At 40.7% G+C, this 22,751-nt stretch overlaps 1 protein-coding gene across 2 annotated transcripts in view; it reads right to left on the reverse strand.

The window, feature by feature from the left end:
• Positions 1-4,636: 4,636 nt before the first annotated feature.
• Positions 4,637-22,751, reverse strand: part of CNR1 (cannabinoid receptor 1) — a 28,644-nt gene continuing 10,529 nt past the window's right edge. Inside the window, exons 1-2 of one of the 2 annotated variants that reach the window (XM_083497579.1) lie at positions 17,249-17,391; positions 4,637-12,909 (exon numbers count right to left, since the gene is read on the reverse strand). In XM_083497579.1, coding sequence (XP_083353705.1) covers positions 11,429-12,850 — 1,422 coding nt within the window. In that variant the 5' untranslated portion in view covers positions 12,851-12,909; positions 17,249-17,391 and the 3' untranslated portion in view covers positions 4,637-11,428. Of the gene's footprint in view, positions 12,910-17,248; positions 17,392-22,751 lie in introns of those variants that run through there. The other variant, XM_083497578.1, reaches the window with a different exon arrangement.

Below are 22,751 nucleotides of genomic sequence, written 5' to 3' on the forward strand. Positions count from 1 at the left end.
TAAATTTCAAGAATAATTTGCATCAAGGATTGCATGATAACAATAATGAGGACAATGTATTTAGCCGATACATGAGATATTCTGGGCTGCTTCTGCAACCCAAGTATCAGGAGAGGGCTCCCTTCAAATGATGCACTTTATCAAGAGAGAAAATCATAAACAGGGAAGCAGATGGAGGAGGAGGAGGGAAAAGAGCTTTGTGAGATTGACCCATCAGCAGCAGACAAAATTATGCCAAAGACAAAAGCTAGTGGTCAGTTTAACAGTTTTTTCTTGCCAAGGGCATTTCATGCACACAGATGCCCCAGGGGGGCACTTCAGCTTCATATTTCAGTTATAAATATTTTGCTATTTCCTCATGGGCTACAGTGGTTCATTGTCTAAAAAAACAAAATAAAATCTCAGCCCTAGGGATAGACGACATATTTCCAAGGAATTTGCCCAATCATTTCACATTCAGCAGTAAGGAGCAAGTGTTAAGCAGAGGCCAGCTGATTTAGAGTCTAAGATTAGATACCACAAGCAACTATTTAAAAACCTCTCATAATCAGCAAGATTTGGACAGATTGTAAATGAGCAAGAACAGCGCATGAATGTGAAAGCTGCTTCCCCCCCCTTCCTTTTGCAGTAGAATCAGAGGTGTGTGTTCATATAGATATGGAGAAGGCTAAGGATCCTCGCCTGCTTGGTTGCTAGAGGAAGCTCTAGAAATCTCTGACATATGGTAATGGATAAAGGCCTTCCATCTGTGAAATGATGCTATTTAGTACCTTCAGCTTCCACTTAGAGGAACTCAAGCTTGAAGACTGAAAATTCTTGTCTGAATTAAGTATTGGACCAGCAACTTACCTCTGTGGCATCAGGTGCAGTCCCTGATCTGTGTACAGATGGCGAGGATGATGTGACCTCTGATAATTCAAATTCAATATGCACCTGCCTGGTTTGAAGCAAGGCCTTCTAAGAGTGGGTGCTGCTCGTTTTTGTTTAGGTGCTTTTAAATGGTTTTCAGTGCTCTTTTCAGTAGGGTTGCTTATTTAAGTATAATTTTTAATATGTATGCTTTGAGCTGTATCTGCTTTAGCTTATGTGGTGAGCCACCTTGGGCCTTGCACTGGGAGAGAGGTGGGATGTCAAGAAATAAATATTAGATTCAGTGGGGCTTATTTTGAGGGGGACATGCTTTGGATTGGGCTGCCATTTTACTTTTCTTCCTCTCTTCTTGTGCTGAAGCCATTTGCCCCACTAATTTTTCTCCAGTGAAGCTAGTGCCTTGAAAGAGAATGGGCATGTTTCTCTGAGGCAGACCTTCATGTACTGTATTTCTTGTTGCATACATGACCACCACCCTCCCCGCTACTTTTCTTCCAGCAGGGTTTACCTTTTGCTATAGGAGCCCAGCTTTGGAGAAAAGAACTTGAGGGATGGATCCAAACACAAATGACCCAACCATGCACCCCTCTGGTGATTTCATTCCTATCCACACATAGGAATGGAGAACCTGTGGTTGTCCAGATCCTGTTGGACCAGCAGTCCCACCATCCCTGACCATTGGCCATGCTTGCTGGGGCTGATGAGAGTTGGAGACCAACCACACATGGAGGGTCACTGTTTCTCCATCCCTGCCCACTTTATATCTGATTGTTGAAGTCCTGCACTTAAAGGCACTACCATCACATGTGGTTTGGCCCTTTGATTTTGGAGAGGATGCCTCTTCACCACTTTGGATTTCCAGCAGCTAATTGTTTTGAGTTCGACTTGAAAATTATTGTGGATTAGATTACATGGCCTGAGTTGCAGAAATGTTGATTGCATTGCTTCTGTGGCTTCTGCTGCCGGTGATATGTTTGATAGGATTAGGGTGTTCATTTCCCTCTGCGTATTTCATTTGCAAAACACATTTGTTTTTCTGTGCCCTTCCATTATTGCTAATGCAGATTCATTAATGCTCTTCATCCCCACCCCCACCCCTAAGATTAAAAATAAGTTGTGTTTCCAGAGTCCCCGTTTTTCTTTATGGAACTAGTAAGCAGAAAGTGTCTTTGATGGCTTTACAGCTTGTCTCTTCATGTGTCAGATGGCATTTTCATTTATTTTCAGATGACAGGGTGTTGTTTTTCTTCGGAATTATTTCCTTCATTTCGTCTGTCCTAGTATATCCTTGTAGGAATGTAGGAATTGTGCTGCATAGGAAGCTGCCTTCCTTCAGGTTCAAATCATAATCCATCTACTGCAGGTATGGGGAACCTCTGGTTCTCCAGATGGTGCTGAATTACAGTTCCCACCATCCCTGGCCATTAACCATGCAAACTGCAGCTGATGGGAGTTGTAGTTCCATAATATCTGGGAGGCCAAAGGTTCCTCACCAATGTTTTCTACTCTGCCTGGAAGTGGCTCTCCAAGGTCTCAGGCTAAAAGACTTTCATTTGCTACTTGTTCCTTTTAATAAGAGATGCGTGTTAAAACCTGAGACCTTCTGGATGCAAAGCACATGATCTACACTGAGCTATGCTCAGTTGTCTTATCATTTCCCCACCCCCCACCCCAATGCAGCATGACCAGTGCCATAAGTTGCCAACAAATGAACTTACAAATACACGTGAATATTCAGTGCTGATGCCCACGTGGCAGATTGCCACAAGGGTTACTCCAGAATCCACAAGATCAAAGAGGGCAGAGTTGCATTTTTTTGAATATTATGTATATTCTCCTGTACAAAACACTCTCAGCCCAGAAATATGTGTGTAGTACATATGTCAGGAAAAAATAGCTGGCTCACTATCTTCTTGCTTAACATTTTATTTGTGACATTTCCTGCATCTGCCATTGCACATTCTCTCTCACTTGGAAGATATAATGCAGCAAGCTTGTAAAATATCATTTCCTCATATGACTGGTCAGTGAATTTTAAAACTTTGCTTTAATATGGCGTTTTAGAATATTGCTTTAATTCATGCCAACATCAAGGCCCTATTCCATGGTAATATTTTGCCTTATAGGGTAGCTATTGAAGTGCTCAGACTATGCTACTTGCTCAAAGGCAGCCGTGTCAACTGATAATCTGATTTGTGGGCCGGTCCATTTCATAGGATTGTCCTCCAACGAATTACATGAATGACCTGTCCTGATTAAACATGTTAATGTGGCTCAGGAGGCACAATTTGCAAATCAAATACTAGGTGCTTGTTGGATAGATGTTGTAGCAAGCTTTCTCGCTACTGTATGTTGCTATCTTCCTTCATCATTTGCATTTAGTCCTAGATATCATGGGTATTCAGGAGACTCCACAAAAAAGGTAATTTGAAGAAGACCAACACTTTTCCACCAAAAACTTTGTATAAGCTGATAATGACTAACCAGAGCCATTACGTCTCCACTAATTGCTGAACAGAGCTCTCATGCAAGGACCTGGCTATGCTATTAAACTATAGCATATAGAACACAACTGGGGTCCGCACAACCCACCCAGGGGGTCTGTGGTGCCATTCACATAACAAAACTACCATAGAGATATCAGAATTTTCAAAAATAGGGGGTCCATGACTTGGCTTTTGAAAAATGGGGGGGGGTCTGCTGTACTTAACTAATTGGGAACCCCTGAAGTATAGCGTACCACTTAAGTATTCTAAGCAGTGCATCTCTCTATGGATGCAATGCATTTATTACTGTGTTGCAGTTTCCCCAAGTCAAGCAGGAGATGCTTATGGACTAGCCAAAGAGCATGAGACTCTTAAATCTCAGGGTCGTGGGTCTCAGCCCCATGATTCTCACGGTCCCTCCCAACTCTACAATTATGTATTAACATACAAGTCTGAAAGTCAACAGTCAAAAAAACCATGGGCCTTTTCAAACTAAGTAAGGTTGCTGCAAACATTCCCAGGATGAATGGCACTAAAGTAGCAACAGGTTTCCAACCAGTTATCTCAGATCTGCAACAGCAGCAGCCCAAGATCGTGTTGTATTGTGCAAGATTTTGTGTAATTAAGCCAATTGCACAGAGCAGGGAAGCAATATCAAGCTGGTTAGCAATTGAGTTGGAACTATGATGAGCTGTAATTATACTGGCTGGATAGAAAATAGCTAGCTGGCCTTTGCTTTGAATGGAGAATGTGATGAGTACCACTTAGACCAGATGGAAACACAATGGATCGCTCATCTTTGTGTCTTTCAGTTGGGAACCATGCACAATTAAGCCAAGTCTCTGTGCCTTTAAAATAAATGTGGAATAATGCTCAGATCCAGACTTAACATGAGGAGTAATTACCATTTTGACAATCCTAGCCATGTGAAAACTGTGTGCCTGCTTTGTAGATTTGTCCTATAAGCACACAGCCTCAGTTTAGGGGAAGTTGAAATAGCTATAGAAAAAATGAAAAGGGTTTACACATCCCTAAAACCAGGAGAAGGGCAGAAAGTCTAGCTTTGTTTTTCTTAATGATATTGTTATCTTGCCTCCATGATACCACAAGATACCCTAAAGAAATGCTGGTGGAATGAGAATTCAGAAATCTGGGCGTTTAAAAATCTGTGAGGTTTGAAAAATGTTATGGAAGTAGAAAAATTGGACATGCGATCTAAAAAGGAATCTCCCGGGGACACCACATGACAATTTCATAGTTTCAGATTCAAATAATCATAATTTTACTTTGAATAAATAACAGTTTAATTACACTGAAGAAATAAAATATGGTATGGTAGTAATACATTGGTAATATTACAGAAGTACTATTCCGCTATAGGTAGTTTAATGGTAGAAGCTACTTTTAATGACAGTCTTACCAGTACACTTGTGTACAAAGTAATATACAAGTTGCCAACAGAAACATTGCAGCAGTTGCAAGGATGTTACCAGCTCAAACAAACATCTAACAATACAATATACTTCAAAGTGAAAAGTAATAATGTTAGATTTACAGACATTAAAAGAGATAGGCTCTCCACTCGGAAACAATAAAAATAAAAAGCTACAGAAATCCAATTTTGCAATTTCATATTATCACAAGGAAAGACTTTCCTTTCTCCGACATTGCATCCCTGGAACATTTTGAGATGTCACAGCAACTTAATTGTTCTATTCTACAAGTACAGACTTGATTATTATTATTATTTTAGGCCACTGCTTGTATAGCTGACATTTTAAATGTTTTTAATTTTATTTACATACATTCAACCCTATATCACCACAAGAAAGGATTTATTTATCATACAAGAGGCATTTTAATCAGTGCAAGAAAAAGAAATCCATAAGTGATTGCACGGCATTGAGGAGGTAATATACAAATATACATCAAGACTGCTGAGAATCTAATATGCACATAATACAAATGGTCTCTGGTACAGATATACACAACATTTAAAGTTAATAAATACATAGAACTGTTAAACCACAGAGCTACTCATTTCATGAGAGTGGGTATGTGAGTAGTGAAACAGTGTGAGGATAAGCTGCCAGGCTATTCCCAAGGGGGTGTGAACAATTGAAAATGGCATTATCTGCAGCAAGGGTGGGAATCTATGACCCTTTCAAATACTGCTGTACAACAGATCCCATCATCTCTGACCACTGGGCATGATGGCCAGGACTGAAAGGACTCCAACAGCAGCTGGGAGGCTGTAGGTTCCTCATCCCTGATCTAAAGGAAGCTTTATTTTCAAAATAAGCTTTCCTCAATGACAAAAACTGCCTGTCCATGCTGCCTAAGAATAGGGCAATTGCTTTAGTGGCTCAGACTAAAACCCATGGAGTCTATTGCTCTGTCTCCAGCAGGAGACCAGCTAGATGCCTCTAGAAGTTACAAGCAGGGCTTAACAGGTGTTGCTCATCCCTGTTGCTTATGCTGAGCATCTGATTGGCTGAGATTACCCATATTCAAAATTTATCTATTTAGGCCAAGTGGGAACCAGTGGCTCCAACAGATGTTGTTGGCCATGCTGGCTAGGGCCAATTCCTACCCTTGATTTAGGCAGAGGTAAGCTGTGAAAATTGCAGCCAGTGACCAAGACGAGCGGGGGTGTCATGCTCTGGGTATCTACTGAAGGCAGTTGAGGGAAGGGGTAGCTTGCACAGCACCATGCAGGTGGCTGCTGGCGAATGGCCAGCAGTGCCAGGCACAGCTATGAGCCAATGTCATTAATGGCACTTACAGGGCACTTCTAACCATGTGGAGCTCCTCCACATGGCTCAGCTGCCTCCACCAGACACACCATGCAAAAGCTACAGGGCTCCTTCCCCTCCTGGTTGCCATTCAGAGGTGGCACTCATCTACTGCTTTCTGGTTGTTGCTGAACTTAGGTATATATAGCGAAAGGCCGTTGCTCAATGAAACCTCTGTGCCAAGGGTCACAGGTATTGTATCTCCCCAAGTAGGATTAGGAAAAACACCACCATCACCTGCGATGATTCTTCATGTACATGAGTACTTCCAGACATAGACGTGGAGGCATGCATGTACAGAAGCACCCTGCACTGGAATAGAATCCTCTTTGCATAAGAGCTCTGTGTACCCCCTGGAATGTGCACAGAACTCTGACCATTCCATCGGCAATGCTTGCTTTTCTCAGCCTAGAAAGATACTTTAAAATATATATTTCCCCCCAAAAGGACATACTGGCCACAATATGCTTTAAGGGTCCCAGATAATAGTGATGCAGAATTGTTTTAAAAACACTTGCCATAATAAAAGGTGTCGCACCCGTCCCCAGAAGTGACAGAAGTGTCTATACATACTTTTAGTTCCAATAGATAGAAATAATAATGTGTCGGTTGGGAGAGGGTGGCATTTGACTAGCTTGTTTCCTGGCACCCACTGGGAGGAATCAGAGTGGAGTTTATACCTTCCCTTGGCTGAATGAACTTTCCTTCCCTAAGCAGCTTCCCAGCCTTAAGAAATACTATTCTAAAACATGGCTTAAGTGCAGCTAATTTATGCAGTGTATCTAGCAGCAGTTGCATTTTTGCGCTCATTTTGTAGGGACATCACCACCAGCTCGGTTGAAAAATGTTGTTAGGACAATACACACAGCTAGAAGCACTTTTCTTTAAACTCACATATGGGAATGAAATATACTGATGAATACATACTATTTCACAGAATGTTGTTTCTTATTATATCAAGAAGCACCATGTTTAGTGCCAAGACAGCCCCTTTGTCCCGTAGTTTGTTTTTTTAATTACATAGAAGTTAAGATCTTGTACATAAACAGAAACCCATACAGTGTGCATTAAAACCACAAGAATAGTTTCAAAAATGGCTCTTAAAGTTATCTTTTTTTTTTCCTCCTCTGGGTTTTCTTTCCTCCCAAACTGTTTCAGATTGAAGATGTATTGTAAAAGGAAGAAAGTAGTTTCAAACTACAGCCCACCATAGACCCAGCACCTGCACACAGAATTCCTACAGCACAGGAGTCTATTTTCTCTCCCCCTTCAGTATGTACACACAGGCAATTGAATGGGCTATGCTATTACTCACATTCTTTGACCAATCAGAAAGACAAGGTGCTGTATAGGGATATGGAAAGATAGCACAAGTCTCCAATTCCACAGAAAGGCCTGCCACATGGGACTGCTTGAATGTACATGCTGCAGGGGAGGGGAAAATGAGGCTTATGCCCCAGAGAAACCTCTGATTATGTGCTGCATCCATGGTGGCCTGCACTGAGCTCAGAATATTCAGTAAACATCATCTGGAGGTACCCAAGTAGTTACCAGAATTATCTTTTCCTTTCCTTTCCTGTTTTTTTAAATAGAGGACGATAAAAGTTTTCCACCGCTACTGAAAGTTACACACTCTGATCAAGTGTGCTATTTCAAGTGTGTGTGTGGGAAGTTTCAATGCACATATGGAGGATGCTTGCTTGCAAGGACTTGCGAATTCGCTTCAGTGGAGGGGGCAGCTCTGCAAATGAAATAAGTAACAAATGCACAGCTGCCCTCTTGGCAGAAGTCGTGGCATATCCCTCTTGTGCATGTCTTGAAGCAAACCAGAAATAATCCAGTCCCTTTCGATTGCCAAGCTACACCTCTCAGGAACATGGGTAGAATAGAACAGATCTGTTCTACACCAAGTCCAACATTTTGTACAGTATTTTGACATAGTTATGAACAAATAAGGTTTGCATTTTTATCTTCATCATCATCTTGCCTTTTAGCAACTTGCCTGGTAGTTTTGGCAAGCTGTTCCCCTGGATGGAATTGTTTTATTGCACAAGGCCCAGAAGCTCTTTCCAATATTTTGAATTACCATGCCTCCATTGAATTGCATTGACTGTTTTGATGAATTTGTTATACTGGTTTGCTACTCTGTTTGATATTATAATGATTGCAATGCCTGTTGCTTTTTAATGCTACTGCGATTATTGTGAGCTGTTTTGAGCTCAACACTGTTGCTGGATAAGAATACAAACATCAAATCAAATAGAATTCGTTCTGTAGGTGACCACCTAACTTACAATGCTGAACCAATGAACATGTTAAAACCTCCACTGCTGTGGCCCCTAGATTGTCCAGAAAGGACTGTGGCACTTCAGATGAAAAAGGTTGCCCACTCCATAGAGGTGGCAGAGCCATTTCTGGTGTAACACTTTTTATGACACTTCCATTTCTGGAAAAGAACTAGTGTGAGCAGTGGTAAAATGTCAAGCACTTCACCCAGGAATGATAGCTCTTTTCTTTGCTAGATCCCCTTTAGTCACAGAACTTAAAAGCAGCATGCCACAAACTCGTATCTCTCTCCCTGTTCTATAGTCCTGTGCTTCCTTCTTTCTGATAGATTGGGGCTTCCAAGAATCACTGAGCCACCGCAGGCTAGGAATTCCCTACTGTACAATGTTACTAAAGAACTCCCAAGCTGTGAGTGAGGAGGTGTTTCCTTGCTTTCATTGCTAGATGCTCCTGAAACTTGTTCTGGCACCTCCTTCTCCATCTTACATCAAAATCATACTGAGATCTAATATAGGCAGGCTTTCCCCATATACTCTCCTTCCGAAAGGAGCCGTATTCTAGTAAAACTCTTCAAATGTGGAGCAGGGAGGAAGAGGACTGGAGATGGAGAAGTTTTTCATATCAGAACTGCTCTTTGATAACTTGCTCAGCTCCCAACCCTGAATAGGGTTGCCTTTCCTCTCTTGAGCATCAAAGGATCAACTTGTATGGATTCTAAAAGCAAACGATTTGCCCTAGTCAGCTTCCAAACTCATGTTACTCGGGATCTTTAGTTCTCGGCAGGCTACATTCTAGCTACAGCTTTAGTTTCACTTTACATTCTGCTAGACGATGGCATTAAGTTTGCCTGTTCCCAGTTTTTAATTCTTTCAGTGTCCATTTTATCTACTGTTGACTGGCCCCCACAGCTCTTCGTGATCTGCCTTCACGCAGATGTGTGACAGCACTAGATTCACACAATGCTGTCCATCTGGTGCTTGGAACGCAAGCTACAAGTTGCAACCCAGCAACTGGAACCCCACACACAATCCTTGGTGCAAGATGCAAGGATCTAAAAAAGAAAACTGCCCACGTTTAGTCCGTCCCCCCATACACGTAGGACCTGATCAAAAAGAGGGATCTTAATATAGCAATCTGCTTCTTTGTTTGAGCTGCCTTTGCTGGATCAGAGTAACCTTCTTTTAGCAACAGGAGGCCAACTATCTTACTATAAATGTGATTTAAGGTTGCTACCTTTCAGATGGTTGGCATTTCAATTTTTGTCTCCTGCATTCTTAGTTCTGGCAAAAGAAGAAGAAGCTACAAATGTGGAGCATCCAATTTGAGAGGGTTCTTAATTTTGTTGCAGTGGGGGCTTGATTCTGACACAAGTGGATGACTGTTTTAAATTTCCTTGCATTTGTTCACAGAGACACTCGGCTTCCTCCAATCATTCCTGTCATTATTGTGGCCGAATTCACATTAAGCCTGTCGAGTTTTTAAGCGCTACAGTATTTCTGCCATCTTAATCAGGCTGCCAGCTACATATATTAAAATACTTCTCTTCAGTTATCATATTGGGTTGTTGTTTTCATTATGATTTTACAAGTGTGCTCAATAGATCCTGCAAGCTCATTGCTGATTGGTTGGAAGAACTCACTTTTAGAAACAGAATTCATGTGCAAAGAATGCAGTAAGGAGTACAGAGAAAACATTTGGTCACAGTTTCTTATCTTAGTAATATTAATGTAACCACGGTTATTTAGAATACGTACACGACACACACAGCTACATAGATATTAAATAATTATATATACACATTCATTTTTTAAATCTAATACTAACACTTTATCCTCTTGTTACTGAAGACTGATGTTTTGGCATTTCAGGTTTGAAATCTATTTAAACCTGGGACATAGGAATGAAACACATTTTCAAGTATACGTCACAGTGATTGAACTTTGTACATGGAACCGAACACATGTTGTTTTCGCAAATCCAATGCCAGCAACAGACCAATGAAAAAGCAGTTGCCTATTAAAGACATCACTGCCTAATAACTTTCTTTTGGGTCATGTTGGCATTCACACAATTTCCAATAAAAAGCCAACAGTCTTATAGACAAAAGATGGCATTTTTTTGAGGGGAGGGGAGAGGAGAGACACACACATCTTTTTCAGTCTGAGCCAGTGTATTTTTCCTTTTTCCCAAAAGTATTCTATGTTCCTTTGTTTCTGTTATTTCCATATTTACATGTTTGTTTGTTTGTTTGTTTGTTTTAAAAAACTTAATAGGGATTTCAAATGTGAGCAGAAGAAATGCAAAGCCTTTCCTTTTAAGTTCACTAAAAACCACTAAGAATGTAAAAATTTCAAAATACCTTATAGGAATTCTTCAAAATACAGGAAGTATTTTCATGGTGGGGAGTGGGGGGGTGGGGAGGGGTTACATCACCACATACTTTACATTACATCCACACAAGTCTACCTAATCACTTTGGTTAGACAAATATCAGTAACATACAGTAAAACATCATACATCTCACAAGACATGGTACAAAATTTCTTACAATCCAGTACTGCCGCTTTGGGGGTGGGGGAGGATGAAAACCTACTTACAGACAATTAACATAGTTCACACTAGAAAAAAACAAAAACCTATGATTACAAAATTTACTTTTTTGTTCTAATAAAACTGTTGTATGTTTCAATTTTCAATAAGCTTCCTAAAGTGTGTATATCTTGCTCACTGATTAATGTGATTTTTTTTGTATACTATAATAGCCATTATTAGTAAATTAGCATTTTGCCAATGGAAAAAAATCTGTTTTTAAAAACTTCAGTTGACTTCTTATTTGTAGAACTCAGAAGAGGGGGCTACTGCTCAAGACTCATAAAAACAGTCACTTAGAAATGATAAACTTAAAAAAATGGTTACACTGAAGGAAAGAAGCCATGAATTTCTCTTGCTTTCTCTTAATCTGTTCTCTTACGGTGTCGAGAGGTCTTTGTTTTACAGCGCCTCTGCAGTTGTGTCTGAGGAGACAGACATGGTCACTTTGGCAATCTTAACTGTGTTTTTAATACACTTTTCAGCAGCCTTGTGGACATTACCTGGGTTGTTAGCATGTCTGTGCTGGCAGTCAGACTCCAAGCTGTTATCAAGAGGCTGTGCAGTCCCATGGCAAGGTGGAAACATGCTCCTGAAAGCATGTCTCAGGTCCTGGCTCCTGAGAGCATAGATGATGGGATTCACGGTGGAGTTCAGCAGGCAGAGCATGCTGCAGAAGGCAAAGATAGTCTTCACGAGCTTGTTCATCTTCCCAAAGACATCATAGAGCATAATTGCAAGCAGAGGACCCCAGCAGATGATCAAAACCACAAGAATGAGGACCAAGGTTTTGGCCAACCTAATGTCCATACGTGTTTGTTCCGGCCTAGTAATCTGATGCACTTTGCCATCCTCTGAAGTATGTATTATTATGCTCTTCTGAGTGCCGCGCTGGAGCATCCTAACAGCATGACTATGAGCCTTCCACAGTATGTACATATAGGCATACACAATAAAAAGCAAGAGTACAGTGGTGACCCCAATCCAGAACAACAGATAGTTCTCGTCTATTAGAGGAAATATATCTGAACAAACAGAATTGAGCATTTTGCAGTTCCAGCCCAGCAGAGGAAGGACAGCTATTACAATAGCTATGGTCCACATCACGCAGAATGCTACAACAGCCTTCGATCTGGTGACAATCCTCTTATAAGATAAGGGCCTGTGTATAGATATATACCTGTCTATTGCGGTGAGGAAAAGGCTGCCCACCGAGGCAGTGAATGAGGCTGTAACTCCACCCAGTTTGAACAGGAACACGTTAGGGCTGTCTTTCCGATGGAAAACATGGAAGTCAACAAAACTGTAGACGAAGATTACACTGCCCAGGAGATCAGCTACGGCCAGGCTGCTGATGAAATGGTAGGAAGGCCTGCAGCGAAGGCTTCGGGACTGCAGGATGACAATCAAGACCAGAAGGTTTTCCAGAACAGTGAAGGTGCCCAGAGTAAGGGACAGTACTGCAATGGCCAGCTGCTGGCTAGGGTTCAGAATCATAAAGCACTCCATATCCATGAAGTTATCCCCACATTGTATATTCTCCTCATTATCCTTGAAGGTGGTCAAGGTCTTGTTGTAAAAATCTGTAAGGTTGATCTGATCCTGTGGGTGCCCACCCAGGATGGCATCTTCTCCTGCAGTCATTTTTGGTCGGAAATCGCCTCGGAAAGAAGACAGAGGGAATTTCTGTGGGTAGTATCCTAACTTGGAAGCCATGTCACTTTTGAAATCTTCGTACTGGATATCGCTGGAACCCATGTATAGAAGATCTGTTGTAATTGTTCTGAAGGTCGTATCTGCGAGGCCATCTAGGACTGACTTCATAACCCCAGGTGTCAGTTATGCAGGCTTGTGGGGGGGAAAGACAGGAAAAGGCAGCAATCCTAGTAGAGAGGGAAGAAAACCAAACTTAATTAGCTATATGCAAACTATAGAAAAAGGGCAAAAAGTATTGTAAACAGCTTAGCTGAGTAACATCCAACAATACTGCAAAGCTTATTCTACCTAATGGTGGATCTGTCTCATATTTTACATCAAGTGCACATTCATTCAGATGTAGAATGTCTAGACTGCTGGGCATGGTTATGCAATGCAATGACTGCGGGCACGCAGAAGTATTAGAAAATATATTAATTTTTATTAAATTATTATAGCTAGTTCTGCTGGATACATTTTCTAAATGGAACTTTGATGAGAGCCCCCTCAATTCCTTCATCCAAATCGATTAGACAGGGAAGTGGTATGCGAGCATGCACACCTCCAAAAATCTTGTCCAAATCCTTAAGCCACAACCAAATAAATTATCCAACAAAACAGGACTATGTATCTGCAAGCCAGTAACATCAGATCAAGGAGGATGTTAGCATTTTTATCCTTAAAATGCTTAGTGAATTAATCACAGCAGATCACGGAGAGTTCTGTTGCATCACAATGCTGGCCAAGTTGGAAAAGGCCCAAATCACAGGGAAGAGCTCTACTGTGCAGTGTTGGGCATACATGACGATGGTAGAGAAGTATTGGGTAGGCTCACTAATGAGTGATTAATTGTGTTCAATCACTTACTCCAGCTGCACCCTAGAATAAATGTGAATCACCTATGATTGCTCCACAACTTTTGATACTATTGATAGCAATGTTCTGATGCCTTATTTAGAATAGCTATAGCCCTCAAAGGACTTCAATGGTTCTATTTCATTCTTTCCAGCAAAATCCCCAGAGGGTAAACTAGGCACATGCTTGCTGGGCATCTTGGGAGACATTTGTTCATAGTTCCACAGGCGGGTAAACACTGACATGTATACTGTGCAATTTATAGCCATTGAATGAGATCATCCAGAACTTTGGAATGACATGTCACCAATACACTTGTTACAGCTGGGTCTCTACTATTCCAAACATCCAAGACCAGTTAATCACATGAGGTCCAGCAGGGAGGGGTGGCCTGTCCTGTTTTGCTGCCTGTTACTGCTCTTGCTATTGCTCAGGTGCTCTAAGATGTTCTCACTCAGCCCAGCTCCAATATGGGGAATGAGCTGGGTGGGAGAAAAGCATTCAGAAGTACCCCAAAACAGTGAAATGACAGAAGGGAGGGGTTAGGTTTCACTCCCCTTTTCCACACGTCCACATTTACATTAACAGTAGACCTTCTGCACCAGCTTTATAGCAAATGGAGCAGAACAAGATGATGACAACAACGATTTAATCATTTTTTATCTCACCTTCTCTCCCAAAGGAGCCCAGGACAGCAAACAACAAAAAAGAGGAAAACAAAACAATTTTTTAAAGAAATAAATGAATGAATAAAAATTCTTAGCAGTCACATATTGTTATAGCTAATAATTTCACAGTTTCCAGAAACAGTCATCAAAATGCCTGGAAGGTATAAATTCTTCCTGAATGTTAATAATGAGGATGACATATGTACCTCTAGGGCCGTGGGTGGCGGAGATGTATTGGAAAAAATGGAGAACTATACTGAGAAGGCCCAGCTATGGGTCAGAACCAAGTGGGCAGTGCCCAGCAGTGGCATACCAACTGGGCCTCCCCTGGCAATCATAGGGCCTGAGATTGTTTATACTGAGGGAGGTACTTTTTGAGGTACTTGGCTCCCAAGGTGTTTAGGGCTTAGTAAGCTAGTACTAACACCTTGAATTGGGCCGGAAGCCCAGTCAAACCAACAAGGTACATTCTGATTTACCTTCAGCTTCCAGACCATCTCCAAGGGCAGCCCCATGCGCAAGTGCCTAACTGTAGTTCTGTCCTAGCATCATTCTTAAAAGATCTAGTGAGAAAGGGTGTCTGTTCACAGAACATGACAAAGAAGACAGGCCAGCCAAGATGGCGGAGATCCTTCATTGGATTTCATGACACCTTAATTTTTACTGGAAAACATCCATGGGGGACTCCATGTTTTATGAAAACAGTGTGGAAAGGGGTGGAGCTAACCACCATATCGTGTTCCCATGTAATCTGATGCTGCTATTAGCCCTGCAGCAGAACATATACACTTCATGGGGCAATTTAAATGGGGAAAGTAGTATCAGGGTAAGGCTAACCTCTCATTCCCTTTACTGCCTTTGCTTGCTCTCATTTGGGATTATCCCCTGGATGCGTTTAGGCAAAAATGAAAATGTTAGCAAATCCAATTACAAATGTCCTATGTCTTGTCAAATTTGAGAGGCAAGAACATGGTCTTCTACTTTATTGTCCCAAGGTTTAGGAACTGTCACCCTGTTGATGTACTTGTGACTCTTCGCCTGCTTTTCGGGTGGAGCAAGTAAGACTCATTTGTTCTAACAAGCATTTTTTATTGTATTGCGTTGTGGTTCTACTGTTTTAAATTGGTATTTTATGGTTGTTGTAAATGTCATTGTAATTTTAACTCTCATTTTTATTGTGGTTTTATTGATGTTTTATGTTTGGACTATGAGCTGCCTTCAGCAAATTGTTTAAGACAAGATAAAAAAAAATATAAATAAATAAACATCAAAGCAACAGAACATGGATTAATATTATTTGGGGGGGGGGGAGGGGGAGCTGAGAAGAACAGAAGCAAATTACTTGTGCTGCATTTCCAGATACAATAATTTGCGATGCGCTCCATAGATCTGCCAGTAAACAAAATAGGGAATTTGCCTTTAATTGCCAAGAGTATATATAAAAATAGCTAATCCATTCAATGTCATGGGCTGGATGTACAGGAGTGGTGGGAGGCACCAGCTGGGGTGATAGCCTGTAGCTTATTCGAATGTGGAAGTCTGGTAGTAGATACCCCTTAGTCTGTTTTTGCCTGTGTTCTTGGGTCACCTTTGCTCATTTCCTCAATCTTCCTTCTCCTTAACGTACACTTTCCTTGGATTCCTCTTTCTCTGTCAGTCCTTACTCTACCTACCAAAGTCTCTGGGCTTTCTTACACTTCATACAGCTAACTCCTTTCTTTGGATCCTGTGTAATATCTTAATCCCAACAAAACTGGCAACTTCCCTTCTCTTTGCTGCAGTGCAAATTTTATGACAGATATTTGTCAGGGTAAGGTATTATTTATTATTATTTATTACATTTGTATACCGCCCTACACCTGTTGATCTCAGGGCAGTTAGGAGTGGAAAAACCTTTACAGCCCAAGGGAAGGATTCCCTCAAGGGCAACGTTCTGGGGGCCACATGCCAGTGGAGGCGGGGAGAGGCAAAAGTGGGTGGGGCCTGAGCCAAAATGTGGGTGGAGCAAAGGTTGTGCTTCTTACCCTTTGCGTGGTAGGCTACATTCCAGCTGTACAAAAATCAGACGTTTCTACACGCACCTCTTTAAACGTCCTCTAGGCAAGCAAGGAGCATTAACATAGTTCAAGGACACATAGCAACCATGCAAAAATAGTCAGATCAGAGCCAGGAAGGGGTGTGGCCTGGAGAGAGGGGTGTGGCATTAGAAGGAAACGGAGGAGGTGTGGCTTGTGGAGAATTTCATGAGCCAGAAAGGCTACATTCCACCTCCAGGCCCAATGCTCCCTAGCCCCATAAGGAGGTTGTGGACTCTCCTTCCTTGGAGGTTTTTAAGCAGAGGTTGGTTGGCTGGCCGTCTGTCATGGATGCTTTAGTTGAGATTCCTGCATTGCAGGGGGTTGGCCTAGATGACCCTTGGGGTCCCTTCCAACTCTACAATTCTATAATTCTAAGGCATGGAAGAAAAAGATTGTGTGGGTCCTAAAGCAATATGGACATACATTTGAAAGATGCAAATGGAATAGTACCACCTCTCATTTTGACAGAAAGTTTTTTAAAAATCTATACAACATGACAGTGGACTCAATGGAGAATAAAGAAAAATCAGGGTAGAAAACAGTAAGTGTTGCTAATGATGAGCAGGGAAGCCCTGCATATGATTTAGTGCTGGCTCAGCAAATCTTGGTTCATAATTCAGTCTTCCAAAATATAGAGATGGAAGCGTCTCAGAAATACTGTTATAGATAGACTCTCCTAAGATGGACACTTCAGCTGGTTATCACTCTGTATTTTTATTATGCTGTTGTTAACTGCATTTTGTATTATTCCAATTGTTTGTATTTTAATTCATTTGATGAGAAAGCACTTTTTACAGCTTTGTTTCTTGAGAAGCTGGAATGTTCACAAACATGCCATGTCATCACAGGAGCTTAGCCAATTGGTGCTGGAGCTTTCATCACTACAAGAACAAAGTAACATTTATTTTTTAAAAAAAGCTCTGTACCATTGGTGTCCTTGCGTAAAGTGCCAGGGGCTTTTGATCCAGTAGAAGGTATCTTCTAATAGAGGAGGTGATGCCATTTTTGCCGATTCTGCTTCCTAGCAACAGCACTAGGCATGTCAATTGGATTCTACCCAAAGTCTGCTTTTTATGACACAAAATCCTGATAATGTGAACGGAAGCAGAAATAAACCCTTTTTAAACCTAAGTAAACTTTTAAAAGAGCAGATTTAAAATATGTGAGACTGAATTTGGAATCAATGTAGCATTCATCCACAAATGTTCGTGACAGATTATACAGGTGATCAAAATTAATTCCCTGACTGCTATAATTTATAGCCATTCTTGAAGCAAAATGTATCAGTATTTCATGTAGTGCAGAAATGCTAGAAAACAAATAGTTTTCTGGTGACTTAAACTGCCACACAGTTAAAAACAAAAAGCAAAAATAACCTCACTCATTTATAATACAGGCAGAGTGTTGTACATAATGTTTCAATTAACCATTTAAAAATTTATAGAAGTGACTTTACTTAAATATGTTTATTTCTATAACACAAGGGGTTGCTATTTAAATCATTCAGTAGCAGACAGTTAGGAAAGTGTTTTTTAAACATTTTTCAATTTTTCATGAAGCCTAAGTATTCAGTGATAAAGCTGCAGTGAGTATGATTTGTTAGTCTACTCAGAATAAATACCCCTTTCTCCACCTTTGAAGCACAAGAGTGTGTGAGATCGTATGTTTATTGAAAATGCTAATAAGACACTCTTATGTTTTAACAAACGTTCAGCAAAGTACTACTCTGTATGCATATGCTTTGCCAGAACCATAGTTAATGGGGTCATGAAAAGCAAATCCCACCCTGCATTTCAATTCCCCCCCCCCACACACCCGTGCATTTAGATTTTTACAGTAATTTCCAAGTTATTGTATTTGCAGACAGAAATTTATTTGCAAGTACCAGGGAGTTCATTAGAACAGAGTTTAGACTTTGGAGGATGCTGCTGACATTAATTTTGTTTTGTTTGCTGTTGGGACTATCATAATTGCAAATCACTAGCAATGTGTATAAATGCACCTATTAAAATAGGAGGGAAAGTTTATTAAAGCCGGATCAAAACAAATCATACAATGAATTTGGGGGTTTGTTATTAATATAAATTAGGTGCATATGCCTTTAAACTATGATATGTGAAGAGTATAAGACCAACCCATTACTGGTCTTTGAGATCCTTCAAAATACTTAAAAATAAATAAATAATTTCTTAGTGCTTGCTTCATGCAAGCATACTCAAGTGCTAGTAGCGCTTCATCCTGTCTCAAACTTGATGACAACAAGAAGGGGGCATCAAGGGGAAACCTGACATTTGTCACTTCAAACAAACAAACAAACAACATGCATAGACTTCAAATAATTAAATAAATAAAATAAACAAAGGGGGTTAGATCCAGAAGTTCTCCTCTCTGAACAGAATACCCTTTTTCCAACAAAGAAAAGATACTTACACAATAAAAAGGGAAATGAAATCTAGCAGGCATTGTGTATCTCTTGCACAAGTCTACTCAGCGGTACAAGCTTCCACCATTTGCGCTGAACAATGACTTTCACTATCTCTTGGGCAAAGGTTCGCAGAACAGCTTCAGCACCAGAATTTCTTCCGCTTGCACATTTCTGGATCCAGCCCAAGCCTTACAAAATGGCAAGCCTTTGCTGTTGAGATGTGGAAGCTTATGTTGACAGCTTTTTTTGAAAAAAATGATGCCTGAACTCTTAAGCATTTTGACCAGTACAGCATTAAAAAGTGCTCCAAACTCTAAAGCAGAGAGAGACAGAAAACTTAAAATGTGAGATTAGAAGAAATGAAAGATTTGGGGGTGGGGTGCGTGAAAAAGTGAGAGTGTGATATGCAACTTTTAAAATATGTAACCGTCAGCATTCTTACTTCTATGTGTGGAGAGGAGAGTACAGTAGACGGACAGAACAGTGTGGATCTGATTCCCCCAAGAGACTTGTGAAGGATGTTTATCTCTAAAGGGGATGTATTGCAAGGAAAAGATGACATGGATCTTCAAAGAACTAAAATGTATGCAAAACAGAAATTTTCATGATTGCCTTAAACATCACAGTTGTTATCAATAGTAAGCTGCATGGCTGGCCAAGTAGCATTGGCTGGGAGAGGCTCAGAGGTAGGTTAAGGCAGCACGACCAGTTCAGTACCACTGAAATGTGAAATACTGAAGTCCTCCCCTGGAGAGGCTAAAGGGTAGGTTAGGAAGCCCTGTATAGATCAATGTAAGGCTTGTTCCTGCATTCCTCACATCCTGCAAACTTTAAAACGTTGAAATGGATCTCTCCTGCACTTCACAAAATCAGCCCTCAAGTTAACTATCATGTGGTTGTGCAGGGAGATTCTCTTGGGTACTCTGCAAACACCGTATTTTTCGCTCTATAAGACGCACCAGACCATAAGATGCACCTAGTTTTTGGAGGAGGAAAACAAGAAAAAAAATATTCTGAATCTCAGAAGCCAGAACAGCAAGAGGGATTGCTACACAGCGAAAGCAGCGACCCCTCTTCCTGTTCTGGCTTCTGGGATAGTTGTGCAGCCTGCATTCGCTCCATAAGACGCACACACATTTACCTTTACTTTTTAGGAGGGAAAAAGTGAGTCTTATAGAGCAAAAAATACGGTAATTTGTGAACAGTTCAAATTTAATGGTCTCTGGGGCTACTTCCCAAGGCAGGGTGTAGTCGTCCTGGCCTATTCATTTGGCGATCAGGAACAGGCTGCAGATCCAGCCCTCCAGTTTTCCTTGTCGTCTCTCAAGTGCAGATTCCCTTCTTTCCTCAGACAAATCTACAAATGCAACATGCCAGTAGAGTATGGATGACTGTAGACTATGCTGTATTTATGTTTAGAGAACAACATTTACAGCTAACTTGATAAACGGAGGTGAAGAGTTGAAAATAGTTATCAAATGCCTATATTTACATGGCTGTTTAACGCACATGTATATTATCTAATTAATCTTTGACCTGCTATTAATTTATTAGTCTAATTACTTGGAAATTAGAAGACTGTATTAATCTGGGGGAGGTAGTTTCAGATGCACTGTGTTTACATTTAGATGAGGGAGGTGAGGAGTTTGTTCCTCCCTTTCTTTTTTAAAGCATCAGCTCACCAACCAGGTCGCTGCTCTCTGTGAAAACGGGGGCTAGAATGCCCCATGGGAACAATTCTAAATAATGACAAAGTATAAAGTGCCTGAATTACTGACAGGCAGCTTTTGAAGGCACAGAAAAGCATCTTCATGAAAAGAAAACACCTGTAGCAGGTGTTGCTTTGTGTACCATATCTGCTGGATTTCTTTAGGGGCTGCCAACCATTTTGGTGTAGTGGTTACATTTTTTATTTTGAGACCACCATGGAGGGGGTGTGGCTTAATATAAAATTAGAGAGACAACCACCCCTGGTAATCTTATGCCCAACATGGGAAATCAGCTTTTTCCTGTGTGAGCTGACACAGAAGACAATTATATTGTAAACCGCCTGGTAATCATTGGATGATGGCCAGAATAGACATTTCATAAATAATATTAACTCAGTGTGAGTTCTCTTATCCAGGAGCAGCTTAGGTGTCTCTTATCATCCTGTAGTGGACGATAGCAATGTTTTATGGATGCGTTTCCCCCCTCTTTTATGATCTTATTTTCTAAATTATGCCAAAAAGGCTGAATAAATTAAATGAGTAAAATTGTGGTAGAATGTGTGGCTTAAAAGAATCACCCATATGGGCTCTCTGCCACCTAAAACTCAGTGTCACTACCTAAGAATATTGGGTTTTTTGCTCCAAGTTTTCCTATCATTACCTTTTAGTATTTAGTATATATTGGTGGCTTACCCACTTACCTGGGAGTAAGCCCCATTAAACTCAGTTGGACTTACTTTTGAGTGTGCACACATAAGATTGCACTCTTATGTGCTTGGTCATGTCTTTCTTACCTTTTTCTGGTATGAACACCTACAGGCAATGGCATAATTCATCAGATGTATTATTTATATATGGTACCGTTATATATTATTTAGTGCGTTTTTGTTCTGCCCTTCATCCAAAGAGTTCAAGGCAGGATGCCTGTCCCTCAAAGATCTCCAGGGTTATTCTTCCATAATCTAGTGTCAAGTCTTTCTTTTTCAAACAGAATCAAGCAGAAAAACTTTTCCTGAATATAGGCCTGCAACTGAAGATAACAATTCATGTATCTAAAGGGGATTGCACCCAACAAAAGTCTAAATAAGCTATAATAAAATTTGCCATGAGTCACTTTGCTGTTATAGACCTATAAAATCAACTAGATAATCTGGGGAAATTTTACTTATGGTACCTAACTCTACAAAGCATCACAGAATGGATATGGGCTTTTTCATGATTATCCCTGCAGTGACTCATAAGATTAAACACTTGTTATTACTTATTTTCTGCATTTCTTTTTCACATGGGGAAAGTATAGAGCATTTGGACACTCCCCCCCCCCGTGTGTGTTATGTGGTGTGTGTGTGTGTACACAAACTCATTCAAAATACTATGGTCTTATTTAAATCTCTTACAACTGCTTATTAGTAATCACCTCCTAAAGCCGGCCCGCAGACGGCCCAGGAATCAGTGTGTTTTTACATGAGTAGAATGTGTGCTTTTATTTAAAATGCATCTCTGGGTTATTGTGGGGCATAGGTATTTGTTCATCCCCCCCCCCCAAAAAAATATAGTCCAGCCCCCCCACAAGGTTTGAGGGACAGTCTGCTGAAAAAGTCTGCTGACCCCTGGACCAGATGGTCCCTTACAACTCCACAATTCTGTGGTTCTATGTATCAGCTCTGTGTAAGGATAGAACACTGGCCCTGAGGTTGTGCACTCTGATGCTCCCAGAGAGCATGGTTGAAGTTAATAGTGGGATTATGGGAATAGAAATGCCCACCCACACAAAGTTAATCAAAGTAAGACTGCCTAAGAATGCCCTAATATTAGTCACAAAACATCTGTTTATTATTATTGGGGGGCGGGACTATTTCCAAAAAATTAAAAGCAGTGGCCCAGATGAAGTGTCAAGCTTCAGCTATTTGCTTTATCTCTGACTGAAAAAGAAGTTTGACTGACATTTTAAAAGTTGCTAACGTATTTGTTGTACAAATTTACTGAGCACTAGAGTTGGTAGAAGTGAGTTCCACAGATTTTGTGCTGATGCAAACAAAAAAAATCTTCCAGGCAAAAATGAAGCAGGCCCGTTTTTTTCAGCAAAAAGTAAATAAATATAAAAGAACAAACAAACCACATTTGTAGAAGCTGCACTGAGACCATTACAAAAAAACACCTCTCTGCTATAGCTATACCCCATCTGCACTGTATATTTTAAAATAAAAAGGTGGGGTTTTGCTGGCTTTAAAACTGGTAAAAGGTATATTATTATTATTTAGTACATGTATATCAGGGACATCTAGCTCCCAAGAG

The sequence above is a fragment of the Podarcis liolepis genome (genome assembly GCF_965112155.1).
Source record: "Podarcis liolepis genome assembly, chromosome: 3".
Lineage (NCBI taxonomy): Eukaryota > Metazoa > Chordata > Lepidosauria > Squamata > Lacertidae > Podarcis > Podarcis liolepis.